The sequence below is a fragment of the Apostichopus japonicus genome, chromosome 15, assembly GCF_037975245.1.
Source record: "Apostichopus japonicus isolate 1M-3 chromosome 15, ASM3797524v1, whole genome shotgun sequence".
Lineage (NCBI taxonomy): Eukaryota > Metazoa > Echinodermata > Holothuroidea > Aspidochirotida > Stichopodidae > Apostichopus > Apostichopus japonicus.
In genome coordinates this window covers 2,367,816-2,395,489 of record NC_092575.1, presented here as the reverse complement: position 1 = coordinate 2,395,489, position 27,674 = coordinate 2,367,816, and the positions used below count along the sequence as shown (strand labels likewise).

Below are 27,674 nucleotides of genomic sequence, written 5' to 3'. Positions count from 1 at the left end.
ACCAATCAAAATAGTTTTTAAATGTTCGTTACTTGCATGTGAGCTGTACGTCGTGCAAAATTTATGCAGCCGATTATAATAAACGGGATGATAGCTTAACGGGAATTGGGGGTTAATTGGCGACGAGCCGCAATGTTATATATGCTAATGTGATCCGAAAACATCATCCCTTGTACATGAGTTCATCAGCTGGAATGAAAGTTCTGTTGAGTTTGCGAATTTTCAGCTCTTTCCTCGACCCATCATTCACAACAGTTGCACCGTTTTGTGTGTCAAGTGTACCCAACCCTCGGTCCATACTTGAACCATATGCTCGACGCGGAGGGGTGAGGTCAGGCCTAGAGGTCAATTATGTCAACGGGCTCACTTCTAAACTCTTAATTTTCCCTTATATATATATATCATGAAAATGATAATACATCATTCTTTATCCTAAATTCCCGAAGTAAAATGTTGACTACAGGCATGACCTCCCCATGCATATTGACAGAACATCCAGAGTAGTATGTTGACTACAGGCATGACCTCCCCATGCATACTGACATAACATCCAGAGTAATATGTTGACTACAGGCATGACCTCCCCATGCATACTGATAGAACATCAAGAGTAATCCGTTGACTACAGGCATGACCTGACAGAACATTCAGATTAATTTGTGAAATAGGCCTTACAGACTGAATGAATGAGAAAGAGCGAAAAGAGCTGTTTATTGACAAATTTGTCCAACGAGCTAATTATATTGGGAGTCTACCTTGTCATTTTACCACTTAATAGAACAAATATGGTAATGAAAACTAAATGTCACAGCTTTTCCGGCCCATGCAACTTCCGCAGGATCACATGTATAAGATGATACAAACACCTGCCCGTGACAGCTCTGCTTGTGTTAATGGTCCGTGCGGTCAATGGTATGCTGCAGCAGCTAAGTATTTGCTTTCCTTGTTATAGATGGGGAGGGGGCTTGAAGTTGAAAAAACAGACATATGTCCACCCCCTACCCTTACCACACAACCTGAAAGTTCCATCTAGAGGCACGAAACATTGAGGAACCAATTCCTTTAATAGGTTGATGGTGTAAACCATGCAGTGATTCCCAAAGGGGGCGGTACCGCCCAGCACCCCTCTCCAAGGGTCGTTAGAAAGATCCAAGAGCGGTGAGGGAAAAGGGCGGTATGGGGGCTGTGTGGATAAAGGCAGTAGTAGGGGCACCAGGGTTGCATCTGAACCAAGAAGGCAATTTGTTTTTACAATCTATAGGTCTATGACAAAATCTAAGTCACGAACACTTTAGTAACACGTAGGCTTCACAAAGAAAAAATTAGCAATAAGTTATCTATAAGCAAGCTTTTATTTTATTTTTGTGGTACAAAGTCAGAGTCACTCAAAACCAGAACGTTTATTTGTATCTTGGTGACGTGGTCTGGACAGGACACTCTCCACACGGTGTGTGTTAGTATGTGTATGGGGGCGCTAGGGTTGTGGACTGGAAGTAACTTGGGCGGTTACTAGAAAAAGTTTTGGAACCACTGGGTGTTAAGTCTTTTCATTTTGTTACATTTTGTCGTTTATTAAATCTATCGAGTTTCTCATGGTCTCCATGCATGATATATAGGGGAGTTTGACGTATTTCGCACCCTTGCTTGAATTGAACAATAGACTCATGATGGACTCCCGAAAACTTCTCGTGTATACTGACGTCATCCAATGACGTACGTAGAAGGTAAAAGATTAATAACGAGCTACATAGCAGAACAAACACAGTCAAATTTATCCACTACCTTATCTTTCAAGCAGAACCTACGTCAATTACGAATCTAATTTAATCGGTGGGTTGTTCTTGATTACAACCTCATTTTGTTAGCGTATAATTAATACACACATCGATGTTTACCTTCAGTATACAAATACGCAACAAGTTCCTCTGTCTGGGGCCGTTCACTTACACTCGACATGAAAAGGCTTTAGTAGTAGTTCCGTCACCGTTTCCAAGGTCTTTCTCTCTCCGACCTTGTGCTTCCGTTTCTTTCTTGTTGCTTTATACAGCAAGTCTTTTCGAAACTACCCTGGATCATTGGTTACATATTAGATATTTCTTTCGGTTGTTGATGATGATGCGTTTTTAAATAGGTCTACGTGAAATTTGTCAAGTGCTCAGACACAAATTAAGGATGAAAAAATAATTAACTTACAAACAAAAAAAGAACCACCTGCGAAGTAAAAGAGCTGGCGTCGTTTGCAAAACTATACTAGCTGCATAGTGTTATATGGCACGATAGAGTTAAAGCGTTGCAAGCCAAACTGATTCCAATATTATTTCGAGTAGCTAGTATAACGACGCCTTAATGAAATCGCTTCCTTTCTTATTCTTGTAAGTATAGTTGAAAAAACTGTCTTGATTGAATTGAAATTAAACTTTTATCGCCTTTTCCCTGATATTTGACCTTGAGGTGGGGTGTACAGGCACTCTACACTTTCCATATGCTTTTTATACGTTGGACCCATGCCCCCCACCCCCCCCCCCACTCCACCCCTCCCGTTCTCATCTCACTCCTCACACAATCGTAAAACATGTAAGACTTGTCTGATTTGGAGTTAGTAATAAAATGAAGACAAAATCTATGATGGTTGCTGTAGCCAAAAGCTAATGCACTGCATGTGTGCAAACGATCTAAGAAAGCGCATTCCCCAATGCTTTACTCATTCTGGGTATGTCTGAGCTGAACATTAAGAGCGACCTCAATTCACCACGTGACAACTCAAATCCCAGGGTTGAGGGACGGCCGAGGGAAGGGGAGTATATGAACATAAGATTTGGATGTTAAATGTATCGGCTATATAGAGGAAATATAAATAAGATGTAAACTAAAACACTTACCCAAAATACATACATCCGGGCATATTTCGTGATTTTGGGGGGTTTGACTTGAATTTTAACCTTTTCACTCACGTATATATGTACATCTGCTTGCATGTAGGATTTTCTGTAAAACGCGTTCGTTTGTGTAAACATATAGCCCAATTGACCCAATTTTTTCACAATTACCGCGACACCATTAAAAGTACTTAAAAACCGGTTTTGTATTGTATTATAAAACTTTGCGTTCACACCATGCATTTTTCTCTCCTTGGGGGGGGGGGGGGTTCAAAATTGTAAAATATAAGATATGTTTGTTCAACAGGTTAGGAAAGCAAAAGGCATGGTTAATAGGTTTAAATTACTAACAAAATAAAAGTCTATACAGTGAAAGTTCGAGTACTTCTGTTTGAATAAAGATTGCAGCTTTACCTATATAAGAATCCTAAAGTGCAGGATAGTTTTACGTTTTACGTTTTCCATTTTTCATTATATTCATTTAACTATAAATTTTTATGCCCATGGCAATCAAATCGCCCAAAATGACTAGCATATACTGCAGGGGCCACCAAGCTGTCAATTAGGGTGAAATTTAGAAAGATCTTTCAGCTGATACGTCCTAAATCACACCAATGATAGTTGACGCACCGCAAATAATGCAATGAAATCGTTTGAAGCCAAAATACAGATAAAAGTCCTTGATTTGAATACGAATACATAAATATTAATCATCAAATGTCAAAGGGGAGTTTCTGTTGTTTTCTTCTCCGACACCCTCATTTTAAATGACATGTTATACTTGTCAAACTTGTTGAAACCCAAACTCAATGAACCAGTTATGAATTGTTCTGTCTTTGTATACTAGAGTCGAGGTCATTGGTATAAGGTCTGCTTACCGTATTGTAGTGAATATTTGAAAACAAACGTAGATGTATAGCACCATTATACCACTATATATGATTTAAAGGGACGTATAGCAGATGAGCCCGCAGATATTGATAGATGTGCTTAAATGGTCACATTATTAGAATAATAACCTAAGCCTATATACCAGGGACACTGTCTTGACCACTTTGGAGAATAAGTTTGCATCGTGTTCAAATAACATTTTTTATGGACGCCTTGTGTTCACACTGTGTGTGACGTGCAGTCGCGGCATAGTGTGACACTGTGACGGGACAATGCAGTGTGTGATGATGATGATGATGATGATGATGATGATGATGATGATGATGATGATGATGATGATGATGATGATGATGATGATGATGATGATGATGATGATGATGATGATGATGATGATGATGATGATGATGATGATGATGATGATGATGATGATGATGATGATGATGATGATGATGATGATGATGATGATGATGAAAAAGGTCGTTACATTTAGCTCGCTATATTTGGTAGCCAAAGTATATGCCTCTCTAAATAAAGTTCGAACACGTCCGTCAGGTGATACAAAAGAGTTCTCCTCCCATCCCCTCTCCCCGCCAGACATCCCTGTGCACCAAACGCTTTAAGTAACAGGTGTACGGATATGGGCCGTGATTTGAGTAGTTTCATTAAAAAAAAATACCCGGAAGAGGGCGTTATCTATATACAGCAAACTCGTTGAAAGTTGAACCTCTCAATAATGCTAAGACAATACGATTCTGTAAAAATAAGTTGAAACAATTGATCAACCAGGTATCTTTTAGGGCGTTGACAAAACTGTCATTCGCGGATTTCGGCAACAAAAATAGATGGGGAAATCATTCTACCTGAAACGGTACTTTCCATTGAAGAAAGTAAATTTCCTCGATTTGGAAGATTAGTTCAAACAAAAATTGATGTAAGGAGCCTAATAATACAGTTAAATAACACTTAATGATCTAAACACATTTAGATACAGACATTTGTACTTTACCTGGTTACAACTCCAGTTGGCCCTGTGTGCTTTTTGTAACATGACTGTACTACCAACTGATACACTTGGCAACAACCTTTGACCGACAACATTCCTTGCCTCGACGACTAATTTTAAGTTAGGCCTACGTCGATCTTCGCCTGAGAAAGCGATTGCATTACAGTTGTTGATGAAAATCAGTAATTGAAATTAAAAAATGTTGAAAGCTAAGATACTCGTAATTGGTCCGTGTGATGTGAGTAGACAATTTTGTATTCGCTTCAAACTTCCCACACTATTTAACAACATCTAACGTTAGCTTAACGCTTGGCAAGCGAGCCTAGGCCTAGTAGTAGTCGTACTAGCCTAGTTGCGCGAAACACGATCAACACTCTTCGTTCGGCTCACAAGTAACAGTGTCACTTAATTCAGTAGCACACCCATACTCCATAGCCATCTGTTCCTGTAAGATGGTAGGCCTGATAATTTAAGGTATGATAATTTCGCGATGCCTAAAACTAAGCTGTTCTTTCCAAGCTTTGCCGGTAATGACCATCTTTCTGATTTTACTTTAGGCCTATTTATGATTTAGTTTAGGCCGTGGCTATTCTTACGATGAGTCGTAACAATTATTTATAAACTATTCTTACGACAAAGGCAAATTCAAGCGCAGTAAAGTAAATAAAGCAACTGCGCATGTAGAAGGGGTAACCCTAACCATAAACATAACCCTAAACCTCAATCCTAAAGGCCCGGTCACACTATACAGATATTTTATCGGAATACTATCCGATTTTCCCAGAGGAATCGAAACAGACAGTTTTTCGTTCGGGTCTTCTAGCCACAGTGATAAAGGACCTGATTTGTTATCTGTTGAGCCATTCCGATGTGGAATAGCCCTCTCCTAACTTTTGATATTGACTCCGTTTCCTTTTATCGGTTAGCTATCCGATTTCTCTTCCGATTTTTATCGTTTTTCGATGTGACGTCACTTCAGAATGTAGTCAGTTCTAGAACCCCTCAGATTTGAAGTAGGTATTCGAATATTCTACTGCATTCATTACATTCACTACCACAAACCTCACTCTTCGGCCTAAAATCGGAAAAATCGGACCGTATTTCGATAAAATATCGCTGTAGTGTGACCGGGCCTTAACCCTTACCCTAACCCTAACCAGAAAGTATTGTTTCTCCTCGTCGTAAAAATAGTACTCCTGGTCATGAAAATAGCAACTGCGCATGCGTAGTCGGGAATTATTCTTACGACTAGTCGTAACAATAGCCACTTTGTTTAGTTTATCCTCCAACTATAGTATTGGCCTACACGAGCTAGCCTAGGTTACACACATGAACACAAGCGGCTGGGAAGGAATTTCAGGAGAAATGTGGGTTTGTATGTAAATAAACAACCAAAAACAGACTGGCGATATTATGAACAATGGAAAGAAAGGTTGCTGGCTCAAATCCCATCGTACTTTTAGCCAAAGAACTGAACTGATGGAACCTGATTTGAAACCTATCCAAGTGATTAGTTTGGATGAACATTTAGCTTATACTAATCATTCTCTTTTGATGACTGTTAGGAGAGTTGCAGAGCAGGTGTGTCATAATATTCTAACAGGTTCCTGCCGTCAGGATGCCACTTAATGTCCCCATCCGGCGGACAAGAGTGAACCCTCAGTATCTTACTACTTTCTGAAATATTGAGGGATATGTGGCGGCATCCCATACTGAGGGATATGTGGCGGCATCCCATACTGAGGAATATGTGAAGGCACCCCAAACTGAGGGATATGTGAAGGCACCCCAAACTGAGGGATATGTGAATTAACTGTAGGGATGCACCGGATCCAAATTTTTGGATCCGGCCGGACCGGATTTTGCCGGATAGTACGTGAAATCCGGCCGGATAAAATCCGGCCGGAACCGGAGTTTTTCATTACACAAAAGAAAATCATTAATAAGACGTAGAAGTATGAAACAAGGAGCAAATCTTAGGTGAGGTATATGCATATTATCAAGAAGGTGAAATTAAGACCCCATTTATGAGATTAAATATGACTTGAAGTAGTGTAATCTACATTCTTTAATAAAATAACTACAATATTAAACTGATGAAGGCTGCAAGAAATGATTTCACTGCAAACTGTATTTGTTGTATATAGCTTCATATAATTACAGTAGTTGTATTGTTTTGGTTGATCTTTAGAAACAGTGGGTCAGACCATTGAGAAAATTAAATTAAACATGTTAAACCTAATTTTTCCTTACTTTGAATGTTTTTATTAATTTTTGGAAATAGTTTACATTGATTTAAGTTAATACCAACACCTTTTTAAGGGATGATTCAGGCCAGATTTTGAAAAAGATCCGGCCGGATTTTGAAAAATATCCGGCCGGAACCGGATAATTTCTCACTATCCGGCCGGACTATCCGGTGCATCCCTAGAATTAAGGCATCCCATACTGAGGGATATGTGAAGGCACCTCCTCCATCATCAGTGCAGTATAGCTATGATGAACAAGGTTGTTTTGAAACCATTAAAAGAACAAACCCCATTTCCTAATTCACAAACCAGAAATACCAATTCCTCAATAACCTTACAAAGCAGCAGTTTTAGTCCTACTGTACTATTGGCTAAGCTAATCACATTTTCCTTGGTGTCCTTTCTTACAGAGTGGTAAGAGTGTGCTTTCTAACTTTTTGGCCGAGGCTTCGGATATATCAGGAGGTGCCTACCATCCAACACAGGGAGCCAGGTAAATAATTACCATAGTTTATATATTACCAATAATCTGAACTACTGTACATTCTTCTCTTCTTCAGGGTTAACCCAAGCTGGTAATATAAAATGTGTTAGTCAGAGGAGAGGGCCTGATGGTTTGATCCTAGCAGAATCTTCTTCAAAGACAAACTGTCTGACTTAACTACCTTGGAAATAAAGATTCTGCTAAGATCAAAATTCTAGGCCCTCTATTTGTTTTTTTGTTTTTTATGGGGGGGGGGGGGCATAAGCTGTTTTTTAACAGGCATTTTCTCTCATTGTGTATATTATAAAAAGGATGATCCAAAATTTTAAAGATATAGAGCAATTGCTGCTTGTACTTAAAAATCTCTCATGTTGCAACAACAATACTGGTTTCCCTTTGGACAAAGTATTAGATTTTAAATTGTATTGACAGATTTAATATGACCCTGTTGTATACCCCCCCCCCCCCCCATCTTCCACCAACTTAGTTCTGTCTTTACATAACTGCTGTATCTACAACAAACACAGACATTTCAGGGTACAAATGGATCTTTATCTGTCAAAGTAATAAGTTACTTCAGTGGAATTCAGTTTTACATAAAATACGAAAATATACAGACCTCAAAATTCTGGCCAAATGAGTGGGAGTGCAGGTCCAGGAGTACGCCTGAACAATCCCCTTAATTATTTCTCTCGCTCATTGGGATGTAATACAAATTCTGAGCTTGTATTGTCCATATTAATTGCTACCAAGATTACTGCATGGCAAGTCATTTTTTGTTTTGTTGCAGATCCCCTTTTCCGGGATCCCACTTGACTCCTCCGGACATCTTATAATTGTAGTTCATTCTATACCAAAGAAAAACTGGGACACATTTGCTTCATATTTTTTCATAGTTGTTGCAATCTCTGTTCATCTATGTACCTCAATCAACACTTGGTTGTGGAAAGAATTGTTAACAATGAATCAGACTCCTTATGAGCATGGCTTTGTATTGTACTGGAATTCTATTTGAGATCAACCTACAGTACCATAAACCTTAGCTACTATCTGGAAATGTTGTTTCCAACGAAGTTCATCTTTGTCTTTCAGAATCTTGGAATTTGAAAGTAATGGCTCATGGACGGGCAATCGCACCTCAACAGCTGAAGTCGAAATGTGGGATTGCAGTGGTGACACAAAGTAAGTATGATGGCCCAGCACTCTAGCTGTCAGAACTTGGAAGTATGGCAGCAGCTAAATAAAGTGGAGGGTTGAAGGGGTGGGGAGAGGGGGGAGGGGGGGAGTTGAGTGGAGTGAGATGAGATGAGGAAGATTTTTTACTGTCATGAGAAGACTATGGCAATTGATGTTCCTACTGTCTCATTAATATTGCACTCATGCAAAATATTGAGTTTTCCTGTTTTTTTTTTTGTAATCTTAAATGGATGTTAGTTAGAAGGACCGTAAGGTCCAAATGGCAATGGCAATTTGTCATTGTCATGGAAGCATACTACTTCCTGAAAAATAGTTTCCTTTCCCAAATGCTCTACTAGTTTTGGTGTCTATCAGTTGTGGGTTGGTTGGGGGGGGGGGTGGATAAGGGTAAGGGAATGTTGAGGGGTGTGGAAGAGTGGAGCGAAGGGTTTAAGTAGAACATCTGTAATTCTCCAGTTCCAAGCACACCAACAAATATTTCCTTGTCTTTGTTTCTCTCTCCTTCTGCTAGGTTTGATGAATGTTGGCCTTCTTTAGCGAAAGATGCTCACGGCATCATTCTGGTCTACAACCCAGATCAATTAAATCATGAGAGAGAACTAGAAACATGGTAAGAGCAAGTCTCTGTCGCTCTCTGTCTTTTGATGAAATGTTATCTGTTTTTGGTTGTGACAATTCCAGCAATTATGTCAGACATACTTGGTTTATAATATAAATGTGATTTAGACTTGTAATCAAATGGAGATACCCTCTTCTGTGATCGGTGATTAATATTAACTATGATATAATTAATTCCTTCATTAAAAACAGATTTGTTTGTTACTTTGTTTACTTTAATGTCGCCCTAATTAGAAACCCAAAACAAAAAATTCATTCGTATAATATACAAAATTCTTAACCATTGCAAAGTCAAATTAGTTGAAAGCTGAAGAGTTACATTGCTATGGAAATTATGGCACAGACATGAAGAATATGGCAAACTAAAATGCACAAATTTGAATCTCCTTATCAATAAGCATTTGTATATTTTTGGCTACATGAACAATGATTCTTTAATAATGAAATTGATAATCATAGCTTGATATTATGAGTTGATTTTATTCTATTTTTAACATTGTATTGCACTTTTTCTTAAATATACATACACACACATATATGCATGTACACACATACATACATACTTACATGTAATGATGTCCCTCTGTTATGCTTTAGTCTTATATAACAAAGTAAGTTTGTTACAATAGTCTGTTGTTGAGGGTGCTCTTTTAATATTTTAATCAGCACACATGGTATTTTATTCCAGCATGTACACAAATGCATAACCTACAAACCAGGTACCTACAAGTAAGATTCTTTGGTTAATCTTTCTGTCATAACTAAGATGACTTTATTCCACCAGTGTCAGTGGAGTGGTGGCGCTCTTCTGGTACTTTTAAGCAGCTTAAATTGATGGTGCTCTTTTAATACTTTAATCAGCACACATGGTATTTCATTCCAGCATGTATACAAATGCATACCCTATATAAACATACCCAGGTACATACAAGTAAGATTCTTTGCTTATTCTTTCTGTTATAACAAAGATGATTTTATGCCACCAGTTTCAGTTGAGTGGTGGCGCTCTTCTAGTACTTTAAGCAGCTTAAATGGCCTACCAGGAACACTTATTACTGATACATCAAGACAGAACAAATTAATCATTGAAACAATTATCAAATTGATTTATAAATTGCAGTATTTGAAGCTTTCTTTACATGCCTTTTGTAATTCTTTCTCTAATACCCAATGTTGTACAGAATATTAATTAAAACATAAAAATTTCATGATAGAAAAAAAAAATATAGGTTTTTGGTTTAGTCATGATTTGTGTTGTTTTTCAGGAGCTGACTTTAAATTGTCAGTATAATTAGATTGATAAACAAGCACTGATTTGAAGGCAAAAAAGTTCATTTCTTGATAATGAGTAATAACAAGATTACTGGAGTGATTTGTCAAGAACAAAAAAGCTGATATTAAAGTGTTACCTGCATTTGACAGATTTCTTTTTCTTTTTGATATTATGTCACAAGTAAAAATAACTAATAATGCTTAAATTTTAAATAATTAATCCAATTTTTCTCCCTCTCTTAGGTACAACCATTTTGTTTACAATCAAGGTATAAAAGATTCCCAGTGTCTCATCTTTGGCTACTTCAAACCTGGCGCAGCGGCAAGGAGAGTTAACATTCGTAAGTTCCGTTCGAGATACAGTCTTTACCTTCTCATCCAATTTTCAAGATGGAACTAAAACTTGCAAGTCATAAAATTAAAGAAATGAACAGCTTGATATAAAGCAAGTGTGGTAGAAACCACACACACTGGTGCAGTCACACCTAAGAAATCATCCATCTTCTTTAATATTTTAGAATCGGATCAGTTGTTCACATTGGATTCTAAGAAAACAGTTGGTTTTAATTTTTTTAGTATCGTTTAGTACGGAAGTTTTTTATATTGTTGCTTTTGGCTTTTACATTTTTTTTGCCTTATTGGTTCTATATATTTAATATTTTGGTTTTTGTTAAGTACTATTTGTTTTTAGGTTTTACATTTGTAAAGCGCTTTGAGCAGCTTTGCTGATTATGCGCTATATAAATATTACTTATTATTGTTGCTGGGAAAATTTATCAAAGTATTTTTTTCTTTCATGCAAGATGAAAATTTCCAAAATTTGTTCCATTTTCTTGGTCATAATCTGAATTGATCTGAGTGTTGTATGGTGGATTGGGGATTTTAAGAAAAATCCAACGATATCAAGAATTTGGCAAAATCAGAGCAAAAATATGATTTAAAGAGACTCAACTATATCAGCTGATGGCAAATTTATGTGAAAGACTGACTTACTTAGATTTGATTCGTACAACATATATTTTTTAAACCTGAGCCTTATGTTTATATACATCTATTATTTCCCCCCTTCTTCCTTATCTTCTTCTTCATCAAACAGCTAACCCCTTGGCAAAAGTCCGGCACGTGGAGTGTAACCTTGACAACGATCCAGATGGGACAAGGAGAGACTTCAAGGCATTTTTGATGAAAGTTTTCAGCAACATCAGTCATCGGCAGAATGAAGAGGAACTTAGTATTATTCAGTGATTATTAGGACTTTGAGAGATGACCAATATCCAAGATGATTGAAGTTGGAATGTTGAAAATATTTCCAGTCCTACCTCTTACATCCCCCCCCCATTCATCCGCCAACATTGTTTTTGCAAACTAAACCCTATCATGAAATTTTGGTAAAATGGAACTGTATTTTGAGAGCAGAGAGTTAAAAGAGAAGGGAGGGGGTGGGGCAGCTTGTTAGAGGGAGCGGATGGTGTAGAGGACTTTAAATGGTAAGACATGTCCTTTTTCTTTGTTATACATTTTCGATCTGTTTGCTGCAAATTGTTGTGGCGTTACCATGTCAATGAGTAAACTGATATAGGGTTTATGCATGATGAAGAAGGTTAAATGAGTTAGTCACTTTTGACAACTTTTCAAGGGTGGATTGTTATTGGTCAAGTTATATATAGTGAAAATTTTGTACAAAACTTATGTGTACTTTGTACCCATTTACTTATGATATGGAAGTTCTAGATTCTTTTCAGCCAAGGACCATGATTCTGCTGCTCAGTACTCATCAGAAAAAATATAGCTTCGTCTTGTTCAGAAAAGAGTTTTTGTTTCAGCAAAGATCTTTTTTAAGACTCCTTCAAATTCAGTTTGGAGTCATAAAGTGTTTGTTCGTTGTAAGATAGTTTTAGATGTTGACAATTGAGGGAATGATTATTTATTTATTTTTATTTTTGTTTTTGTTTTTTCTTTCTGCTGCTGTATCATAGAAGTATTATTTGATGCATTCATAATTAGATTAATCACCTTGATCCTTACAGGGAAACAGTATTATAAAAAAAAAAGCTAAAAGAACCTCCAAAAATGGTCTCAAGGGGCCACAGGTTTATCTCTAGATGGTCAGACCAGCCGTTTGCTTGTCAACCCAACCATGGTAGCTTCATTTCTATAATGTAATCCTTATTTACTATCATAGGAGAGAATGTATGCAGGTGATTGCTTCACTAAATGTGCTGTTATGTATGTATGTATTTTGTATGTATTTTGTATTATGTATGTATGTAAGCATGTATTTTAGATCTTCCTGCAAGCAGGAACTCGCGAAGAAGCCTCATTGGCTTATCAAAGCCGCAAGCTGACCGAAGTCAGTCTCTTACATTCATATTTAACGGCCATGATTATGAATTGTCAATTATCAACAACTCTATAACTGGACGACATACATTAATCTTGGAGTGACTCGAACCAGGGACCTTATGATTGGAAGGCACCGGCATTAACCACTGAGCTAACACTCCACGTCTGTTGTTCACATTATCTGTCATTCACCTTCCCATGGAATTCACTCGAGAAACTGGTACAATGTTTGATACTTTAACAGCATAAGATCATTCCCTGATTCTATTGGGAGGAGATTGCAAACTCATCTAACACCTTTAAAATTTAGTCACAAATAAATTAAAAGTTGTTGTAAATGTTGGGCATGTTAAATATTGAAGGTTGACAGGGTTGATATGTTCATCATGTATTTATTAGTTTGCTTTCAAATAAGTTATTATGTCTCTTGTTGTTTTGTTTAGTCATTTCCCTCTTTCTACATTAGCGCTCAGGGAACGAGAAAGAAGCGGGGGTGTTTTTGGCCCAAACCAAGGATCATCATTTAGCTTTCTTTATTACCCAGTGTAAACTTACTGGAACATTAACACAGTGCTAATGCAGATAACATTGCTTTTGTCACAACAAGAACAATAATAAAACAATTGATAGCAGATAATAAATAAAGTTGAAAAAAAGTATATAAAAAACTACACACATGCACACCATTTACATGTATAAGTATGAAGATATTGATGATTCTTCTGGATTATTTTAGAAGATAATTAATCAATAAAGCTTTGCTCTCTGAAAGAAAAACAAAATGTCTACTACATAACTACTTAGAAAAGATTATTTTGATATAGAGTTTTAACTTTTCCTTTAAAGAAATGTCTTTCTTTCATTACATGGTGAAGATCACATTCTGTAGATATGTGTAAATAAATAAAAAACTCAGAAAATTTGCTTTTGTATTTGTTTTAATAATTGTATTATGGAATGCTTCTTTGAAGTACTTTAAAGAAAAACTTTTCCCTCCAGCCATGGCTTTAATTTTTTACCCATTAAAATCCATCATTTCTTGGCTCTCAAATTTTATTATGCTACAAGTTATATAAAGTTTTCAAAAGTTTTCAAAAGCACTTTCCTGGTGTCGGTTCTGACCCTAGAACTTTTTTACAGATATCGATGGAGTGTTTATTAACGTCTCAATGAGAGAAATAACATTATCCCACATTTATTTTCCTGACTCCCTGATTGATCCCGACCAACGGGACTAGTCTCTCCTCCCCCTCCCCTCCCCTCCCCCTCCCTTTACTCGTGATGCCTGGTCGTTGGGATCCCCCTGCAATACAAACCAACCCATTAACAATCGTTTTCATGGATACCGACTCGTACTTGGGGACTGTATTTCTCTGTTTTATCGTGTCCCTGCACAACGAAGACTGGGTATTTGTGTTGTCTGGTTTTCGAATCTTTTTTTCTTGTTGATCAAACTTCGTCAATGTTAGGTTAGCATAACTTGACATTTACAATATTCCAGATTATCAGATGGTCTTATTTGATTTTCATTTGGGAAGCCTTTTTTGTTACCCTTCAGTTTACTCGACCTTTGGAATATTTTGGTAAATACTTCCCAAGTGACTTCAACAATATACAGACGCCGGGTACCACCAGAAACATACCATGTGTTTAAAGTCGGTAGGATGGTATTGACAAGGGCCATAAAAATTTGTGATAGGTGTACGACGGATTATTAACTTTAGTTTCAGTCGTTGCCACTATCTATGTGACCCAAATCAGTAAGGGCACATGTTTTTCGTTATATAAAGCTCATTTATTGTGATTCGCTTCTGAGTGATCTTTGCGGGGAAAAAAAGGATATTTGATTTGATTTTTCGACAATTTAACAAGACCACTGTGACAAGGAGTGACAGCATTCGCAGGCCATCAAGTAACCACGGTACCTTACACGTTTCATTTTGGGTACTTATTGTGAAGTTTGAGCTCAAAATCCTGAAAATGAATTTTGGAAAGAAGAAAGGAAGCAAAAAGAAAGGTGTCTCCAACGAGGATGGAGATGAAAATACACGTCGACTAGCAGTCCGTAAGAAGACGTCGAAACAGACCGAAGAAGCGGCGGAACCAGAGCCTTTGGCTAAAAGCGAGACAGATTTGCCGTCCATTGACGATAAGCAAAGTAAAAAGGGCAAGAAGGAGAAGAAAGAGAAGAAGGAGAAGAAAGAGAAAAAAGATAAAAAGGATAAAAAGGACAAGAAAGATAAGAAGAATGCCGATATCGTCGATGCGGAAAACAACATCTTACAACAAGAGGAGAAACAAGCGCCTCTGGCCGAATTCGATGACGTGGATGGAGGATTGGAAAAGTCCGAGGAAGCATTAGTACCTCTTGAAGAACCAGCTAAAGACCCTCCCCCGCCATCGCCTCCTCCCCCTCCTTCAAGTAGTGAAGATATCACCGTTTCCTCGGCATATGATGATGAGGTTCTCAACATATCACTTATGGATGACGAAGACGAACAGAGAGATACCAAACAACCCGAGGAGCCTAAAGAGAATACAGAGGTGAAGCAAAGTATAATTCCGGGATTTTTCAAACCACCATCTTTGGCAAAAGTCAATCTGTTATCCAACTTACCAACTGCCAGCCTTCCGTCGTTACCAAGCACTAAGATCTTCGATGTCAGCTTGCCGAGCATGTTTCGTTCCTCAGCGGGTGATACAGATGCGGCCGGCAGCAAATCTAAGAAGGGCCCGAAGAATGATGTCAAGGGAGATGAAGATTCGGAAGAAGATTCAGATGATGAACTTGAAACTAAGGTAAGCGATATTAACACCAAGAGAGACGGGGAGAGCTGGAGGGTGGGTGGAGGGCCAGAAAACTATAATGATACTGTACTGGTACGGGATTTGATGTCTTATATGTATCAGTGTGAAGGATTAAGATAGTTGCAGCTGAAATATTGGTTATTGAAGTATCATAGCGTAGGATTCTACCAGCGCAGTTTAACATTAGGGGAGTGGAAAGGTGGCAGGACTCAGACCAATGTCCCATGGTGTTGCATTAAAACGTACATTGTTGTGAATAATCTTGGGGTCCGGAATTTCTCTCCCCCCCCCCACCCCTCGAACTCCACCATGTCAGGGAAATCATCTTCAGAGATATATGGAGGTGGCGGTAATCGTAGGCAACCCACATGAATGAGATATTCTCTCCACGTAAAACTCACTCAACATTTAATAGATCGATATAATGGTATAGAGACAGGGGTGATCTACAAATTGGGCAGGTGTAAGATTTGAACATTATAAAAAAGCTATATTTTCCATTAAATTATTATATTTATTAATTCAGAGATCATATGGAGCTTACCTACACTTAAACTGTGAACAAAAACTGCAATGAAACCCATTGTATTACGTAATACATTATACCATAACCACATAATGTTACCATATACCAACTGCAGTTGTTTTGCTACATGTTATGTCCTTTGCAACTTTGAAAATGTGGCTCTCTTTGCAAGCTAGTCCCTTATCCTTTTTTGTCCAACCCCCTGGTTGTAAAGAAAAGACGGTTCAAAAACTCGAAGGTATGGTGACGTAATCTTGTAAAAGCTTCCTCTTTATTTTGTATTTGCGGGTAGAGGGCGAGGGGGGGGGGGGGAATGGGGTGGGTGCGGAAGAAGCTGCCTTAAAGGTCATCAGTATTGAAATAAACTTGAGTAAAATTGTGGAAAGTTTCAAGAGTATACTTTCCTGGAATTTCTGACATTCCAAGCTGTTGCCAGATATTGAGACGTGTCTAAGTTAGCAAATGAAATGTCTGTGGTTAGGAAGACAGCTAAGAACTTAAGCTGTCAGTGCCATTCGGAATAAAGGGTTGAAGTTTGCGTATGCATTTAGTAACCATTGTCTGTCATTCTACAGTAGCACATTTTTTTGCTAATATTACATGTTGATATGTAATGTTGTTAATTACATCTGGACAATAACACGAAGTTAATTGCGTGGACTACTAAATATATATAACAAGTCAATAAAAAGACGGGTTTTTTTGGGTGGGGGTGGGGGTGGGGTAAAGTAATCTATTTTATGGATGGTTGAATAATGTGACGCAAACTCCGACCTGTGTTTACATTAAATAGATACTAACACTTGATAAGTGAGAAAAAAGTGATGAAGACTGCAAATGGTTTGAATGACCAAACAAGCTGTAGCAACTTTTAGTAGCTTTTTACAAGTACCAAATAAATAAAGTGTAGTTTATATGACACATGTCAACGGAACGAAGCTTTGCGTAGGATTGTTGACTGGTGAACTGGCGTGGGAGTGTTGAGAAGGGCGAGTTGAAGGGCTTCTTGTTAGCGGCAAAGAAACCATGCAGTTAACAAACTTAAATTGGAGTTAACTTGCTTAAATAAAAGGGAGGCCCTTATGTCGCCTGATGGTCCAATATTAGTGAAGACACTTGTTTCACGTTTTACGTCACCATGCATGAAAAGAGATGACAGCAAATACTGCCACAAACGTATCATGACAACAAATGGTTACTTAATTAGGCCTAACGTTATACACGAGTGTTCTATAAGTTAAGCAATTAATAGGTGTCTCTGCGGTCATTCCTTCTAGATCTGTAGATATCTAATTGCTAGAAATGTCATTCGTTATCGATGGCCGTTGAAGAGCCAGATCGGGCTTTAGGAACAATTAACATCCCCGTCCCACCCGCATTATTCCTTACCCATGGGTAAATTGAAAAAGTCACTAAATGATATTTAAGTTATCAACACCATAGACAATATTTTCGACCCCCCCACCTCGAAATGTTATAATTTTCCAGGGTGGTGAGACTGAGAATTCGAAACATCTCGTGACATCTTCATTTATTATTATTTTTGTTTAACTTTGTTATCTTCAAAGATTTTCAAGATAGGTCTATCACAAATTGATGATAACTAAAGCACTGTTAACAAACTGCCAAAAAATGCCAGTCATTAACATCTGAACATCTGCGACTAAGATCCTATCATGCTGCTAAGCCCTCTACTATCACTAAATAAAAAATATAATATTTTAAAGTACCCAATACGTCCAATAAGCAAATAGCAAGAATTGCAGCTAGCCTAATTGAATTTCAAATTACAGATATTTCACCGTGGAAGATTGCAGTTAAGTTTTTAAAGAATATGTAGGCCAAGTTAGGTTTAAAAATCCAAACGGCTTGCCATACGTTTTCGTACTTTTATCAAATATTCAGACGTCAATCACGACCTGGCTGTCTGCTCGAGATGCTGACAGTGACAGACAGATAATATAGTTCTTCAAATTATAAATAAATAGTAACATCATTTTAAAGACAGAAAACTTTCTGTTGGAGTTTAAGACAATGAACTCTGGTACAACTACTGTTAGCAAACATGAAATTGTCGGTAAAGGATAAATTGAAGAAACCATACAAAAACGTGAAAACCTGGATCAAGTCCCCACGTAACCTCCTAAGCTCCAGTGTGGTGAGATTCAACAGTTGTGATCACCTATAATAGGGAACACTCTAATGAACTAATAATCCTAGTAGTAGCCTCCTCTGGACCTATTCAAGTTTCACTGTCATTTGTGTCAGCCTAGCCTAGACTTGTTACTGTCTGGTACTTTGTTGGTAGGCTTAAGTCAATACAATGTCACTGTCATGCAGTGACACTAGCGTAGGCCTAATGCAAGTCATCGTGTACATTAACCAGGGGTGGGGGAGGGGGAGTGATGGGGAGGGTGGGGGAATGGATGATAGCTAATTCAGTTATATATGAGAGGCATAACACTTTAAAAATCATATGTATGAAATAGATCAAAACTATGTAGGCCTAGGATATATGCCATTAACATGGGGAGCAAATAAAAATACATCCCACAGTCACAATGAAATCCCCCATGTTGATCTTGCAAGGGTGATCAAGATTGTATTGAAAATGCTCAGGGATCACATGACCTGCATGACGGTCAAGCCAACTCGGGTAGATATTCAATCTCCCCTGATTTTGGCCAAAAATGGAATCAGGTTGTATTTGCTGTAGTATAGGTAGGGAAGATCGTAACGTGAGACTGAGAACTCAATCTACTTGCCCTAGTCACTATACTTCTAAGTAATTCTGCATAAACACTATAACCATCCACAGGTGGGTGTGCTAGATCAAGTCGCCTCAGTATGTGTAAACAATCAATCATCACATTTTCGTTTAATTGTGTAATCCTGTTCTTATTTGATTTTGATCCATGCACCTCCACTGTCCTCAATTGTGGACACGTCTGAGTTCAGCTTTATAACATTCCAGAGAGCAATTAGCAAGATCATACTGATCCTCCTCGAGTTCTCGAATGTGAATAAGGCCTGCTGAATACATGCATCCTTCACCCTCACAGGTGTCCTAGATATCCTTCAAATTTAATGAAAACATCTGGAACACCAGCTAGGCTCAATTAAGTCATTGAACTGTGCAATTAGCAAATGCACTCACAACACACTGCAATATTTAATCACAGTGCTTTGTTTTTATTGATAAAAACCTGGATTTTTAATGGGATTTGCCCCCGAACAATGATGTGGAGGCCACTTTCTTTCTTCTCCGCTCTTAGGAACCAATAGTGCGTGCAAATTTCCACCCCAAAAACTATTACTTGGTGAAGTTTGCGAGTCACAACCTACTGTAGCATACATGTGACCCATGCCTGTTATTGTTACCTGCGCACACCACAGTTAGAATAACTACTGGTATTTTTACAGCATTATTAATACACATGTGTGGGCTTCATGGGCTAAGAAACTGTCAATAATTATTCAGTGTGTGGTTGAATTTGCAAGGTCTTAAGTAAATCATCGATTTTGACAGGATGGTGGTCCACATCTAACTATGAACAGTATTATTTTGGAAGTTCAAACTGTCTATTTCATGGAAGGATCGTAGAATGCGTCTCGAGCTAACGTCATACATCACAGTGGATTTTAACTACTGATGAACACTGATTCTGATTTTAAGATGTTATTAATCTAAATCGTGAGATTTTGGGAGAGAACTTTCTGCATTATCCTGTATGAGTAAAACATCATGGCAAGTATAGTGTTCCTCTGTGAACTTTTTCACATGTATTCTCATTCATATTTAGGCCAAAAACAGCTAGAGTCTCATATGACTGGTAGTTTTGTCTTACGTATACCAGTTGTGTCAGGTGTGCATCATATTAAGTTCAGAAGTATATTCAACTTAATTATTCAAGAGGTGGGGCACCCATGTCGATGTTTCTTGAATCTTTTATTTTTTTTTAGAAACATGGTGGAGGGGAAGTGGGGGGGCGAGGGGTAGAGGGAGGGAGGGTTTGATCAGCCAGGTTCAGTATGTTGCAAGTAGGAAGATTCCAATTTTTGGGCACTCCTATTGGTTTTGCTCTCCTATTTTCAGTTCTTTATTTTACTTTGCAATTGCAAAGATTCCAGCTGACTACTTGTGCATATAGAGCATTGCATTTAATTATACTTATACCGTGTAGAGGAAATCGACTTAGAACATAGTGTACTCAGTGCTGTGGTAATTGTATCACAGGTCTGCATGGTACTGTATAGGCCACAAAGCAATTATATGTTAGTGAATGGTATTGTTCTCATATTTCTTGTTGAAGTTTTCTCTTTTTCTTTATTTTTTTCTTCTACTTTTTTTTTCTTTTCATTTGGTGACTAGCTTGATAAACAACCTAAAGTTCTTTATACAGTGTATACTGTCCATCATATGTCCTTATTGCAATTGTGTATAACAGGCACCTATATTGACTCTTTGTGTACAATTATGAGGTATGATTTTATCTGATTAGCCTATCTTTGTAGATTTAGAGCTGTAATTATCTGCGTTAGACAAACAAACAAAAATCCAGAAAACACTGCAGGGCCTCTTTATCAATTATAGTCAGGGATGATTCAATGACCTTGATATAAAGCAGTTATAATAAAATATGATCATACTATAAAATGGAGTATGTTGAAGCAGTAAGTTTCCAGGGAATAATTTATCCCATAATGCATAGCAAAATACTACATGGAATATGGGTAAATGATTGCTATTCAAGTGTTTAGATGCAGTATGGCAGTTTTTGTACACAAAAACCATAGTATGTTGCAGTATAAGACATGCATGTACAGTATATTGTACAGGATATTACAAGAGAGATATCTTGTGGACCTGCCCAGGTTATTGTTGAGTTGAGCTTTTGTTGTCGAGATGTTAATTAACAGAGAGATTATATCAAACTTTAAAAAAAAAGAATATTTCACCTCACTCAGTTAGTTTTTTTTTTTTTTCAATTGATAAAATCTCTGTAAAAGTACTGCAGATCATCTTTAGTAATTCTGTTTCATTCAAAAAGGAACACAAGTGGTCAAATAAGTAATGGATACATTCGTAGCTTTTAAAAAGATAGTGGCCATTATAGGTGTAACAATTTTGGGGTGCCTGTTATAGTCCCAGCAAAATGTAACCCTTTAAGAATTGTACTGTAGTCTAACAAATAATTGTGTGTGCGTGCTGTACGTGGGTGTGTGTGTATGTTGGAATAGAAGCCTTTGATTTGCATGTGTGAAAGGATGTTTGGAAACTATATAGTTAATGCATTATCACTTCTCAGGAGGTTTATAGGTTGAAAGCCTATCGACCCACCCCCCCCCCCCCCCCCCATGAAAATGCTAAGAAAAATGAATAATGCTCACTTAGATATTGAACAAAACCTGTTATAATTCCATCTTTTGTACAGAGCATTTTACCATAGCTCACTAATAATTTACAACAATCTTAAGTTACTCTGTGCTTTGTTCGTTAAACAAAATGTAAGGTTCTCAGATAGCAGTTTAACTGGCAATAAAGTGGTAAAACAAGACCTTGTAGATTAGCAAACTGTCTGTGCATTTTCTATTTTACACAATTTCGTAAATCAGCCATCCCAATATTTCTTCGCAGCAGTTCTTAATTTTAAGATTGTTATTCAAACTGCAATATTGATCCATGCACTGTCTATTTGGCTTAAAATTGAAATACTGCCTCCAAGTTAACTGGTGTCCCAAGGTTAAGTTTGCAGAGTACAGTAAAACAGAGGTACAACATTTGGTGATAACGTGACAACAAAAACATCAGATCGTCTCATTAATTTTCCCGACGCCCCCCCACCCCCAAACCCCCAACCCAGTATTTTTGGGAATATGTTTGAGGGATATAACCTCCAGAAACAGGGCCGAATATTCAACACATCTGTCCTTTTCTTAACTGTTCATGTTACCTTTGTGTTTTTTTACAAGACTGAGATCTGATCAGTAACAAGTAGTGGCTGAAGATGGTGTGCCTTGGTACCTTAAAGGAGATTAAATGGCCATAATGTCATGAAAAAAAAAAAAAATTTCACAGTTGAAGTAAAGCACTGGCAGAATTCACAGGCAGTGCATTAGCTGGTGGTGTTAAAGTTTAATTACATGTACTGTACTTACATACTAAAAATACTTTGTCAGTTAGTTTCTGTTCTTTTCAAACTGCAAAGAATTCTTCCAATTGTGCTTTACAAATTTATAGCCCTGTTCCACGCTGCCCTCAAACTATTATAATGAAACTTGTTGGGTCTTGTCTACAAAATATCCCTTCTTACTTTCACATTGAAATGTGCACTTCATAGATTCATTTGTAAAAGCAGGTGCAGTAGAAATAGCTGAAATACAATCACAAACATATGGAATTCCATAGCTTAACAATGCATTGTTGTCATTGGTGAGTCAGGGTTTTATAAGAGCTGCCAACAGCCGCCATTACTATGGCATGTTCGGCACCATAAGCGGGGTTGGTTAGATGGGGATGTAGACTGAATAACGACATAGATATGGCCAGGCGCGTAGCCAAGGGGGGCGAAGGGGGCAGCCGCCCCCCCTTGAGCATATTTTAAAATTTTTTTTTTTAATGTTTTTATGATATCCCTAGTATTTTCAAAAGAGAAAATGCTAAGATGCAACTTACAAGTCCTGGGAAGTGCCATTTCCAGCGATCTGGGAGGCATTTTCAGCCAAAATTCTCTTGTACGCTTCGCGCCAACATGGTGGCGCTACGCTTAGATAGTTTGCAATGCCGAATCTACAGTTTTGCCCCTCCCTTGGCAAATTCCTGGCTACGCGCCTGGATATGGCGTAGGTTGTGCATGCATATACTGGTTATTATTTACAGGTAGAAAATAGGTGGCGCCTGACTTCTGACCTTCATTAAAATCCTTGAAACAAACAATGTCCCTAAGTCTCGAGCATATAAACCACTGTATAAATGCATGTATATTGTGATTAACTGAATATACGCACGGTATGTGCAAATAGTAAAGCATGCATATATTTCTAGTTGCTGCGGTGTAAATTCGGGCCATCACGTATTATTGACAACACTTAAATGTTACAATGGCTATCTATTTATATATTTACACCCGCTGCAAGAATTACAGTATACTAATATGCTACCACAAATTCCTGGTGCATGCAATCCATTGTAAGTTTGTTTAAGTTTAACCAGGTACTCTGCTTAAGCAGTCATTATGATAATGAAATGGGACAATGCATTATTGTCAACAGTAGAACTGCATTTACAATGAATACTGCTGACATTGGCGCTCTGTCTATATGTCTATATTGCACGCGGCATTGCTTTAGGTTTCTTCGTTAGTTGGCTGCAATTCTAATAATAATAATAAATGAGACTTATATAGCGTCAAATCAGTAAACAAAAGTCACAGCTCAAGGCGCTATACAGAGAAAGCAGATTAATATATACAAAAGAACAAGTGAAAACTGAAAAGATGGGTCTTAAGTAGACTTTTGAACGTAGAAAGTTTAGAGCACGTTCGAATGTGATCTGGTAACTTGTTCCAGAGATAAGAGCCAGAGTATTCAAAGCTTCTGTCACCGTAGGTCTTCAAGCTTGGTTTAGGAACAGTTAAATACAGTTTTTTTGGAGGAACGAAGTGTGCGAGTTGGAATGTATGGCAAGAGAAGCTGAAACAGGTACAAATTACCAGGTACAAATTACATAGATCATATTTCAAACTTAGATTCCAGTTTGTAAAACTACAGTCAGACGTTTTTTTTCCTGCTCCTTCCAAGCTCCAATATCAATAATTGGTGAATAAGTGATAATTTCACCCAACTCTAACAGATCTTGTAGCCCGAAAAGTATGGTTACCCTGTTCAAGCTCCCTTCACGTGCAACATTAAAGCAATGCAGATTTTAAATTATTAATGCACTTTATTTACTCTTGCTTCGTTTTTACAAAACATGAACAATGAGTAAAATGATGAGCTACATTCTAGAGGTAAATGATATCAATAGCAAGAAACATATCTTCCTAAGTTAGGTAGAGGGAGGGGGGGGGGGGGTGTGGGGCATGACTTTAGTTAGTTCAAATGAAAAATACGTGAGATTTTGCCAACAGCTATCCGGAGTCCTGATATGAGGTAGACTGCTTTCGATGTGCTGATTGCAAGACAAATGATAATTAAGTCTGAGCTGCATCCCAGAAATGATAGTAAAACGAGTTGGATGAGGGTATGTGGGCAGGAGGGGGTGGGGCCCCGGGGAGATAGGCTGAAATAAATTAAAGGCATCCTAGAAGGTTAGTTGGACAATTTGCCAATAATGTTGATTCTAGCTAGAAAGTTAGACTGGTTGTATCAATTATGCTTGACTGATCTTAATGGAAAAGACGTGCTGATTGTACGTCAGGTATGCACAAAATCTGCTCTGACCTCCAGAAGCGATACAGTCTTAACTAGATCCTTAATAGATATCTAGATAAAGTTCTAAAAATAAGTTTGAAGTTATTTATTTCCTTATTTAAGACTTTCCTAATATAGAAACTGTCATATCATCACGGCCGGAAGGTTCCGGACTGGCGGGCGGGCGGCAAGGAGTGTATTGATATTCCTTTGATTAGTCACAAAGCTGTCCTCATTCATGGCCTGTTTACATAGTTGGTGGGGTTCTGTTAAGAGTTCATGTTTGCAAAGTGCGGTGGCTACGGTGCAGTGAGCGGGATCTATGATTCTCCGATGTTAGCTTAAGTGCTAAGTGTTTTGGTACTTAAAAAATTTGTATAAAAGAATGCAGTTTGGAAGGATTTAATTACCAGAAATACTTTGTTCATCTTTGTACTTTTATTTCATAGTATCCTCTTTTAAATAGCTCTTATGGATCTGTTGAGTCAATGATCATATGCATACATGTTCCTATCACTTTAAGTATTTGTCAATATTTATTTAAATTTGTGATGTGAAATTAATCAAAATAATTGAAATTTTTCACTTGTGTGTAAATCAGGGCCTTTTTTGTTGCTGATAAACAAATTAATGGTATTATATGTAGAGATTAAATACAAAATAAACATTGGTTTTGAATTTGAAATTGTGAACAGTGTTGAAAAATGATACTTCAGAGGGGTTCAGGGGGATGGGTGGTAAACATCACAAAGTCAGCTCTGTTGTCATCAGCCAATACTTAGCAAGCCCCATAGCTTTGTTCTTTCGTTGATACGGGTGATGTGGCTGCTGAGTGGACAAAGGCGGTGGCATTTTAAGGAATGAGGCTTAGCAATTGGGAGGTTCCAGGTTCCATTACCGGCCGGGTCATAGCCATTAAGATGTGTCTTAAGTCCAAGAGCAATCTACGGTTTTCCCATTCTGAAATGACTTTCTATATTGCAAAGATTCAAAATTTTTGAGTTAACATGTTGAATTGGAAGCCACCCAATGTGTAAGTTGTAATCCATAAGCCCTTGCGGCTTTCTACCACATTTGTGGTTACTTGTGGTCAACTGCTGCTTATTATTATTTATCATTTTTTAATCAAACAAATAGCTACAGAAGCTAGAGAAAGGGAAAGGGAGGGGGGTGGGGGAAGAGAAAGATGGGGAAATGAAGAGGTCTAGAGTAAGATGGGTTGAGGTTCAAGTAAGATGTAAAATATATGTATGAAAAATAACCAGGAGAGTTGATGTTTGGTATCGTAACTTCCTTCATCAGTGTCAAAATTTGAGAAACCCTAAAATGTTATCTTCTCACTCGAACAGAAGATCAAACTTTAAAAAATCTGGTCTCCTTGGAGATAAAGAAAATTTGGAAACATTTTACAAAGTATACTGTAATCTTCGACTTTTCAAAATTTTTATAAAATATCCCTTCTTCGATTGACAAATTACATTCCATAGTGAATATATAGATGCATTTAATTGTCAGCACTTTGCTTTTATTAATGGAATTGTACAAAGTCTTAATTTTTGTAAGAAATGATTCCAAACTCGAAGGGATCAAACTCTCCTGGTCCTCACCCCCCCCCCCCCCCTCTGCAACCACAGTTGTTTTCTCTTCTTTTTTTTAAATTTTATCTGAAGATCAAATCACAAATCGATCATCGTTATTTTTAAAGTTTTAATTCCTTGGTTTTATTCTGAACATGGTCAATATATAATCAAAGATACCAGAGGTGTTTAACAAGATAAACTACAGTCAAACATATTTGGCTACCCTTTGTAATTGGCTTCAACCCATTGTTGGAGGTGAGATACCACCGACTCAAAACATACTTACCGATGTGTAACTTGGGATTACACGATGGACCGCTTAAAAAGCTGAGACACGCTCTCAGAAGCCATGACGTCCGAAATAAGGAAGACACACTGATATCGCAGGTCTTTGTGTGTTTGTTTCGAGATTAGGGAAGGATCCAGATAAAAGAGGGTATTTTAGAATTAAGGTTAGAATGACTAGGTGAAGAAAAATTTCCTTTTGAACTTCTGTGGCTGCTGCAGTATGCCAGTCAGTTAAATGTAGAATGAACATCTGATAGATTGTATAAAGGGTGTTTTTTTATTTTTTTGGTCCTCATTTTGTAATTGGTCACTGGTGTGTTATTCAAGATGAGATGCTTGTGTTCGGTGAAACGATCTTCATTTCTCTACGGCAAACGGACAAAGCTGTGCGTTTGTCAAGTAAAAGTAAGGGAATCATGATTTTTGAAAGAAATTTTACTTTGTTTGTTTGTGTTCGATTGATATAAAATGTTGGAATAACCAGAAATTGTGATTTTCTGAGATTGTGGTGTCTGACTGTACTCTGTGTAATCTGTTCTGCGCACCCATCCGATTTATTCTTACACCGGACATAGGAATTAAAGGAACCCATTTGAACAATAAATGACCAAAATGTCTTATTTTGGAATAATATTCTGTCCTGGTGAAAATTATTTCTCAGAGGATCTTCAGCAATAATGCAAATTCAGTGACTTTAAGGTGATAAAATAGGTTCAGGTTTTTATGCAAGGGATCTTAACCTCAGAATGCGTCTGTTCTGGGAGAGAAAATTATCCATGAGAAGGAACAAAAGTCAACAGTTTTGTACCTCATACTTGAATGTAAGTATAGAAGTAACGCAGTAAGAATTAACAGGACTTGAGAATTTTACCTGAAGAGAATTAATGCGTCACTATATATTCCTTTTTTTTCTTCTAGCATGCAATAAATTACCACGATTTTATCCAAAGCAAATATCTGTCAACCCTCCCTCCCCTCCCCCCCCAAAAAAAAATTCAGAATTTTTTGGGGAGAAAACTGGTCATGCCTGTTCCCACAAGAAAAGCATTAGGCCTACCTTAAAACGTAAAAAGTATAGCTATGCCCCTGTTCCAAGCTTTTTAAAATTTTAAATAAAATCTTAAATC

The 27,674-nt window shown here is 37.6% G+C and overlaps 2 protein-coding genes across 5 annotated transcripts in view; both read left to right on the top strand.

Annotated features, from left to right (window-relative positions):
* Positions 1 to 4,825: 4,825 nt before the first annotated feature.
* Positions 4,826 to 12,652, top strand: LOC139981288 (intraflagellar transport protein 22 homolog). The gene is made up of 6 exons (XM_071993547.1): positions 4,826 to 5,008; positions 7,430 to 7,512; positions 8,596 to 8,685; positions 9,212 to 9,310; positions 10,834 to 10,931; positions 11,687 to 12,652. Exons 1-6 carry the CDS (start codon positions 4,970 to 4,972, stop codon positions 11,833 to 11,835), a joined length of 558 nt encoding a protein of 185 aa, XP_071849648.1. The 5' UTR covers positions 4,826 to 4,969; the 3' UTR covers positions 11,836 to 12,652.
* Positions 12,653 to 14,586: 1,934 nt separating this feature from the next.
* LOC139981476 (protein unc-13 homolog D-like) overlaps positions 14,587 to 27,674 on the top strand; it is a 46,292-nt gene continuing 33,204 nt past the window's right edge. Inside the window, exon 1 of one of the 4 annotated variants that reach the window (XM_071993887.1) lies at positions 14,587 to 15,732. In XM_071993887.1, coding sequence (XP_071849988.1) covers positions 14,914 to 15,732 — 819 coding nt within the window. In that variant the 5' untranslated portion in view covers positions 14,587 to 14,913. Of the gene's footprint in view, positions 15,733 to 18,194; positions 18,426 to 19,597; positions 20,016 to 27,674 lie in introns of those variants that run through there. The other 3 variants (XM_071993886.1, XM_071993889.1, XM_071993890.1) reach the window with 3 other exon arrangements.

Coding starts and splice junctions, on each gene's coding strand:
- LOC139981288 (XM_071993547.1), top strand. CDS start 4,970: ATGTTGAAAGCTAAGATACTCGTAATTGGTCCGTGTGAT. Junction 5,009..7,429: donor TCGTAATTGGTCCGTGTGAT/GTGAGTAGACAA, acceptor CCTTTCTTACAG/AGTGGTAAGAGTGTGCTTTC. Junction 10,932..11,686: donor GGCAAGGAGAGTTAACATTC/GTAAGTTCCGTT, acceptor TTCATCAAACAG/CTAACCCCTTGGCAAAAGTC.